This window comes from Agaricus bisporus (genome assembly GCF_000300575.1).
Source record: "Agaricus bisporus var. bisporus H97 unplaced genomic scaffold AGABI2scaffold_1, whole genome shotgun sequence".
Taxonomy (NCBI): Eukaryota; Fungi; Basidiomycota; class Agaricomycetes; order Agaricales; family Agaricaceae; genus Agaricus; species Agaricus bisporus.
Genome location: NW_006267344.1, coordinates 3,050,764 through 3,058,640, shown reverse-complemented (window position 1 = coordinate 3,058,640; position 7,877 = coordinate 3,050,764). Strand labels below are relative to the sequence as shown.

Sequence of the window (7,877 nt, the reverse complement as noted above, 5' to 3'; positions counted from 1 at the left end):
GCTTGCTCACTCTAACACACCCCCTTGATCCAGCCAGTCTACTCAAGTCCTAATAGAGAGAACAGCAAACTCAACTACCTTCTTTGCCACAGCCTTGGTTAGGATGTCGGCCACTTGCTCGTGTGTAGAAACATACAAAGGATCTATGAGTCCTTCTTCAACAGCCTCCTGGAGCCAGTAGAAGCGCAGGTCTAGGTGTTTCATGCGTCCGTGATGCTCTGGATTCTTGGCTACACTGATTCCTGACTTGTTATCAACAAAGAGTGTCGAAGGAAGTGTGAGGGGAAAGCCAAACTCAGTCAGAATATTCCTAGTCCATTTAATCTCCTTGCCAGCCTCGACGGCAGCAACAAACTCAGCCTCAGTGCTCGAGAGAGTCACAAATGGCTGGCGCTTAGAAGACCAACCTACAGCAGCACCCAAGACTAGAGTCACATAACCACCCGTAGCTTTTTTTTTTTTTTTTTTTTGTAATCAATGTAATATATTTCAATACTACTCATACATCGGGTGTCATGACACGTTCCCGCGGCTTTACGTACTCCTGCCAGTTTACAGAGGCCCAAAACAACAGTATTCTATCTAGCGTATCCAGCGCGACTTGGTCAAGCACTATAAGAGTCCAAACGAAAAATAAAAACACAAACGAAAAAGAAATATCTAGATAAGCGGCCCTGGGAACAAGCCAAGCAGTCAGGCAATACAACTTATCCAAACATAGGAACACTCGATCGAGACCAGAGCGGAAATCAAACATAACACATATGAAAGAAAAGGAAGTGCGTGCAATCAGCAACCAACACGTAGCGGGGACATAAGACAGAGCCTCGCAGAACGAGGTACGCGAAGCCCGTAGAAGATCCTGAGTAACTCCAACAGTGGTGGGGTAAGAGTATAGACGATGGACTCAAAGGCAGTCCAGATTATGTGGATCCCGATCTAGTTCTTCGGAAACTGGCGCTTGAGCCAGAGTCTGTCGAAACGGTTCCGCCAAAACGGACACGATGTATCCGTAGCAGAATGGGTGCGCTTGTCCGCTGGGCGTTTAGCCGCGGTACAGTTTACGCAGTGGCGCGCATCGATGCGAGATGCATCGACACACTTGGAATGGTTGACCTCAGAGTGAGGCCCACCGCAAAGGGGACAGCGCACACACTTGGCACGACACTGATCGGAATGGTGACCCCACCGCTGGCATCGAGCGCAACGGACAGAGCCAGAATGGGGTTTGGCGCCTTTGATTTGGCAGTTCACTCCGCGAATGGAAATGAACTTTGAAATGTAGTCCCGAGCATTGGAGCCCGAGACTGTGTCGTGAATGTCGACCCATGCCCAGCATGAGTCGGAATGAGGGGAAGCGCGCATGAAGCGCGGCTTATGTTTGATAATTTTAGCCAGTTCCGCACCGACCGGGGATTTGTTGAGCGCGTAAGTGAACACCTCATGTTGTTTAGTCGCCCATTCCTTAGGGGAGGCGGGCACGTGAGGTATATCAACAATCTTCAAATAAGATGTCGACGTGGCAGGAGAGTGAACAATGGGAGTGGCTTTGTTCAGGAAAGTTCGCCGAACGTGTTTGAGCACGAACTGAATTTCGGCGGCGGTAGGGACACAGGAGGCGGCTAAGAAAATGCCGTTGCCATCGACCGTTGCATGCGTGAGAGTGATGTTTGACTTGACATCGCTACGAAGAACTTGATTGAGGCCATTGAGGACCCCGGGAGAAAATGACTCTGCCGTCACAGACGAACCAGCAGGCGGTGTGAGAATAATACCACGGCGCGAAGCGCCGTGTGCAGTGTGCTTGCCTTGGCATCTCTTGCGAGGCGCCGAAGGAGCGCGGAACGAAACGGGAGCGGCGTCTTTTGGTGGACAATCGCTCCTTGACCTCTTACCACTACCTTCCTCTTTTGGAAGTCTCAGTGCTAGTCGTCTAGTAGTAGCAATACATCCAGTATCATGCCCGCTCAGCGCAAGAAACAGTCCGCACCGGCCCCTACGCCGCACCCAAATATGGAGGTCAAATTACGCTCCCCACCTTCGGATACGATTTGCAGGAGAACAGAGCGATTATGGACGCTGTCCGCAACCGGGGCATTGCCCCCGCGACCGCCATTGCCAACGCCGAAGCTCGCGCTGCGAGCAAAGGTAATGTCAAAGGGCCATCTGGCCAACCTACTGGGATCGGTGCAGCCCCTCCGGCTGTCAAGACTCTGCCCAGAGTCCCTACTCCCCCTCCTCGTGTGCCGACGCCTCCGCCGCCGGTGCCCACTCGTCCCCCTTCCCCTCCTCGCGCACCGTCGCCTTCGGCTTCGGTGCTTTCCTCGAAGCGCCCCATCTCGCCGGGGTCTTCATCTTCCGGTCCCTCTGTTGCTGCCGTCTCGGTATGGGGCAGTGACGACTCTTCAATGGCCCTCGATTACAAGGATGCCACCACCCCCCGTCCTGCTTCTCCTGCCGATGAGGAGTATTTGGACAGTAATGAATCCGTCAAAGCTGTTGTTACACTCATCAATAGCGTTATCGATATTTTCGAGGCATTATCTTCCTCTCAATGGAAGAACTACATTATCGATGCCTTCCCCTCCATCATGGATGGCGATATCAATCGTATCCATTCAACATTTCTGGAGAAACTCCCCATTCTCCATCGCATCCTTCCCCCGGCAGTTGAAGCGCCTGCATCTGCAGTCGACGCACCTGCTCCTCGTGTAAATCCGCGGGACGCACAGCCACCCGCTGATTCAGCAAAGTCCAAACCACCGAAGAAGAAGGTCCGGGTCAATCCGACTCCTTCCTCTGACGTCATCCCTCCGGCAACGGCCCCACTCATGGAAGTGGATGAGCCGGCCGCTCCACCATCAGCGTCTGGGAAGGCGCCCACAAAACCCCCTCCCGTTCCAAGTTCCAAGCGCGCGCCTGCACCCAAAGACGCCGCTCCAGTTTCATTCCGCGCTCCTTCGGCGCCTCGCAAGAGACGCCAAGGCAAGCACACAGCACACAGCGCTTCGCGCCGTGCTATTATCCTGACACCGCCCGCCGACTCTCCGGTTACAGCGGCTTCATTCACACCCGAGGTTATCAACAACCTCAACAAATTACTCAAGAGTGACGCCAAGTCTGACGTCATTCTCACTCACGCATCGGTTGAAGGCAACGGCATCTGTATTGCCGCCTCCCGCGTCCCCTCCCCTGCCGAAATCTCCTTCGTGCTCAAGCACGTTCGGCGAATTTTCCCAAGCCCAAACGTTCCAATCGGCCATTCCCCTATCACATCGACATCTTACTTGAAGATCGTCGACATTCCTCACGTGCCCACTTCCTCTAAGGAGTGGGCGCTCAAGCAACACGAGGCGTTCACTAACGCTCTCAATAAATCCCCAGTCGGCGCTTCGCTGGCTAAACTTATCAAGCACAAGCCGCGCTTCATGCGCGCCTCTCTCCATTCTGATTCATGCTGGGCATGGATCGACATCCACGATACGGTGTCGGGCAGCAATGCTCGCACTTACATTTCCAAGTTTGTGTCCATCGGCGGCACGAATTGTCAGATCAAGGGCGCTCGCCCTCACTCCGGCTCCGTCCACTGCACTCGCTGTCAGCGCTGGGGCCATCATTCAGATCAGTGTCGCGCCAAATGTGCACGCTGCCCACTCTGCTCCGGCCCCCACACAGAGGCCAATCATCTCAAGTGCGTCGACGCTAAGCGCGTCGACTTACGCCAATGCGCAAACTGTACCGCGGCCAAACGCCCAGCGGACAAGCGCTCTCATTCCTCTACGGACTCGAAGGTCTGTCCGTTTTGGAAAAACAGGTTCGATCGTGCATGGCTTAAACGCCAGTTCCCCACGCGTTCGACTTGAGGAGTACAGTGAACCGTCGCCGGGTTGGGTCGGGGATTCTGATGGAGAAATGGGAAGGTTGCGTAGCGGTTAGGAGGGAGAACAGTAGTGGTGAGGAACAATTTCTCTGAGGATTTGAAGTTACTTCGAGTATGCCTCAATTTTTCATTTTCATATTCGATATGTCTATCTCCGCTTGGGACTGTGAGTGCTCTTGTGTTCCGGTATTATGTAGGATGTATTGCTTGACTGCTTGGTTTTATCCTGGGGCCTCTTACGTATGTACTATTGTCTCGATTTGTTTTTTTTTTCTTTTTCTTTTCTCTTTCTAGATAGCGCTTGACCTCGTCGCGCTGGATACGTTTTGTAGTTAGAATACTGTAGTTCGGGGCCTCTGTAAACTGGCGAGTGTAGTAAGCCGCGGGAACGTGTCGTGACACCCGACGTACGAGTAGTTTTGAAATAAACTTACGTTGATTACAAAAACAAAAAAAAAAAAAAAAAAAAAGCGTCTTTTGGTGGAGGCGCGCGCTTGGAACTTGGAACGGGAAGGGGTTTGGCAGGCGCCTTCCCAGACGCTGGAGGTGGAGCGGCCGGCTCATCCACTTCCATGAGTGGGGCCGTTGCTGAGGGAGTGACGTCAGAGGAAGGAGCCGGATCGACCCGGACCTTCTTCTTCGGCGGCTTGGACTTGGCTGAGTCAGCCGGTGGCGATGCGTCCCGCGGATTTACATGTGTAGCAGGTGCGTCAACTGTGGGTGCAGGCGCTTCAACTGCTGGGAGATAGGGGAGGACGGAGGGGGCGAGTTTCTTCAGTCCGATCTTAAAATGGTTATGGATAACGTCGAGGTCGTTATCCATGAGCATAGGATTACCCTTGAGTAAATACTCTTTCCAGTTGGATAAGGAAAAGAGTGTAATGGAGTCGAATGCATCGTCGAGGTTTTCCTTAATGTCCTCAACACATTGTGCTTTGTCAACTGGTTCAGCGGGAGAGCCAGGACGGGGAGTGACAGCCTCATAATCGAGGGCCATAGATGAGTCTTCACTATCACATACCGAGATGGCAGCGACAGAAGGACCAGAGGAGGAAGACCCCGGCGAGATGGGGCGTTTGGACGAGAGCACCAAAGCCGAAGGCGACGGTGCGCAAGGAGGGGATTGGATGGGTGGAGCCGGTGTAGGAGTCGACACACGCGATGGAGGAACGCTGGGCGGTGTGTTGACAGCCGGAGGGGCTGCACCGATCCCAGTTGAGTGGCCAGAGGGCCCTTTGACATTACCTTTTGTTAAACGTAGAACAATAGAGGTTGCAGTGGCGATCCTAACGAGCCTAGAAGCGAGTCAATCGGATAGGAACTGACTGAGCAATCCCAAGAACAAGCTGTGGATACACTGTAAGAAGCTATATTGTGATATACTAACTTGTACTCACCTGTGGATACACTGTAAGAAGCTAAGGCCTCTGAAGCGTCCACAGGGGAGTTCAACCATACATGACTAAGCTATCATGTGACTACAACACCCAGATATCTCTAAGTCCATCAACAACCAAGTGTAGACTGCTTGCTCACACTCTAACACACCCCCTTGATCTAGCCAGTCTACTCAAGTCCTAATAGAGGAACAGCAAACTCAACTACCTTCTTTGCCACAGCCTTGGTAAGGATGTCAGCCACTTGCTCGTGAGTCGAAACATACAAAGGATCTATGAGTCCTTCTTCAACAGCCTCCCGGAGCCAGTAGAAGCGCAGGTCCAGGTGTTTCATGCGTCCGTGATGCTCTGGATTCTTGGCTACACTGATTCCTGACTTGTTATCAACAAAGAGAGTCGAAGGGAGTGTCGGAGGGAAGCCAAACTCGGTCAGAATATTCCTAGTCCATTTAATCTCCTTGCCAGCCTCGACGGCAGCAACAAACTCGGCCTCAGTGCTCGAGAGAGTCACAAATGGCTGGCGCTTAGAAGACCAGCCCACAGCAGCTCCCGAGACAAGAGTCACATAACCACCAGTTGCTCGACCTGTAGCCTTGCAGGCTCCGTGAGAGGCGTCCGAGTAGGTAGTGAAGAGTTCCTCCGAGTCACTAGCTCGATAGACTAGCTTGTAGTGCATAGTGCCAATGAGATACCGGAATAAGTGCTTGACTGCAAGCCAGTGAGCCGGAGCTGGGTTCGAGTTGAACCTCCCGAGATAGGAGACAGCATAGGCAATGTCGGGACGAGTCATAGTGGCCAGATACTGAAGAGCACCTACAGCATTGAGATAGGGAACTGACCTCATCTCAGCCTGATCCTCGAGTGAAGGAACAATGTCAGAGAGCTCAGATCCCGGAGCGAGTGGAGTGGAAAGAGGATTAGCATCATCCATATTGAAGCGTTCTAGGAGCTCCTTGATGTAGTGCTCCTGCGAGAGAGAGATGGAGCGAGTAGAAGAGTCCTGAGTGACTTGAATACCCAGCAGAAGTGTAGTAGACCCGAGATCACGGTGTTTGAAGTGTTTGGACAGCTCAGAGACAGCCGAGGCCATGGCAGTATCACTTTTCGAGACAAGAGTAATGTCATCAATGAATACTGGCACAATGACCTTGATGTCACCTTTGGAGTAGATGTAGATGGAGCTGTCGGAGCGAAGCCTAGTGTAGCCAATACCCTCGAGAACACTCCAGAGTTTCTTATTCCACTGCCTGGCAGCCTGCTTGAGGCCATAGAGCAATTTACAGAGCCGAAAGACCATGTTAGGACTACCAATGTGATAGCCCTCGGGTTGGCGCATATAGATCTCTTCTTCGAGTTCTCCATAGGTGAAGGCAGAGGAGATGTCAATTGAACACATTTTGTAGCCTTCTCTAGCTGCAAGAGCAATAATGAGTTGTAGCGAGGCGGGACGGAATGTGGGTGCAAAGACCTCGGTGAAGTCGAATCCAGGACGTTGGGAATAGCCCTTAGCAACAAGACGAGCCCGGTAGCGCTCAATAGAGCCGTCGGCAAGTCGTTTGACTTTGAACACCCAGCCAGAGTTGACTACCTTCTTGCCTGGAGGCAATTCCATTAGTTCCCAAGTTCCGTTAGCCTCGAGATTAAAGATCTCAGTGTTGCAAGCCTCAGTCCAGCAATCCGAGTCAGGAGACTTCATAGCTAGTCTGTAACTCCGGGGATTGGCACCCGAGACGGCTCCAGCAAACTCGACTTCACAGTACTCAGAGTCAGCTAGCAGAGCAGCCTCGTCGTCAGAGTCAGAGTCATTACCAGCTAAGTCTGGTTGTTTGAGCTTCCACCATTGACCAGGAGGCTTCCGAACTCGCCCAGTACGTCTAGGAACGTGAGGGGGCTCAAGAGGCGCTCCGGCAGTAGGAGGAGTGACTGGGAGTGGTGCATGGATCTGTGGAGGTGTGACTGGAGGAATCAAGGGAGGAATTACTGGAGGAATCAATGGGAGAGGTGGTAAAGGTAAAACTGGCTTCTCTTCAGGAGGAACTGAAGCGGACGGAGTGGGAGTCTTAGGACAAGCAGGAGGGAAGTCATTATCACCCCCTTCATCCTGTAGAGGTGGCAGTCCCGAGTATGACAATGTATCATTAGGAAGTGGTAGTGAGTCTGGTAGGCAAGCAAATGACGGGACAGCCTCGAGTTGGGCTTTAGAAGTGCCCGGAAAGTATCTCTCGTCAAAGTCAGCTCTCTCGGAGATCACGGTTCGCTTTGTGACTGGGTTGTAGAACTTCCAGCCTTTGTAGCCAGCCGGATAGCCTATAAAGACACACTTCTCGTAGTGAGGTTGGAGAGAATTGCGCTTATCTCGTTGTACATGGACATAGGAAGTGCACCCCCATACCCGGAGATGTGAGACATCAGGTTTTCGCTTATAGAAAGCTTGGAAGGGAGTGGTGCCCGAAAGCGATGCAGTAGGAAGCATATTCCAGACATGGACCATAGACGAGATACATTCACCCCAGAAAGAAGGAGGTAGCCGAGATTCCGAGAGCATAGCAGTGATCCTCTCTCCCATAGTTCTATTAGCCCGTTCAGCAAGTCCATTCTGC

General features: G+C 52.4%; 2 protein-coding genes across 2 annotated transcripts; one reads left to right on the top strand and one right to left on the bottom strand.

Moving 5' to 3' along the window:
- Positions 1-939: 939 nt before the first annotated feature.
- On the bottom strand, positions 940-1,521 carry AGABI2DRAFT_60914 (hypothetical protein; the record flags this gene model as incomplete). The annotated part of the gene is made up of 1 exon (XM_006454824.1): positions 940-1,521. A coding segment is annotated over one exon (582 nt), but the record flags the coding sequence as incomplete, so codon positions are not given.
- A 1,751-nt stretch (positions 1,522-3,272) lies between these two features.
- Positions 3,273-3,845, top strand: AGABI2DRAFT_43491 (hypothetical protein; the record flags this gene model as incomplete). Its single annotated transcript, XM_006453688.1, has 1 exon — positions 3,273-3,845. A coding segment is annotated over one exon (573 nt), but the record flags the coding sequence as incomplete, so codon positions are not given.
- Positions 3,846-7,877: the final 4,032 nt, after the last annotated feature.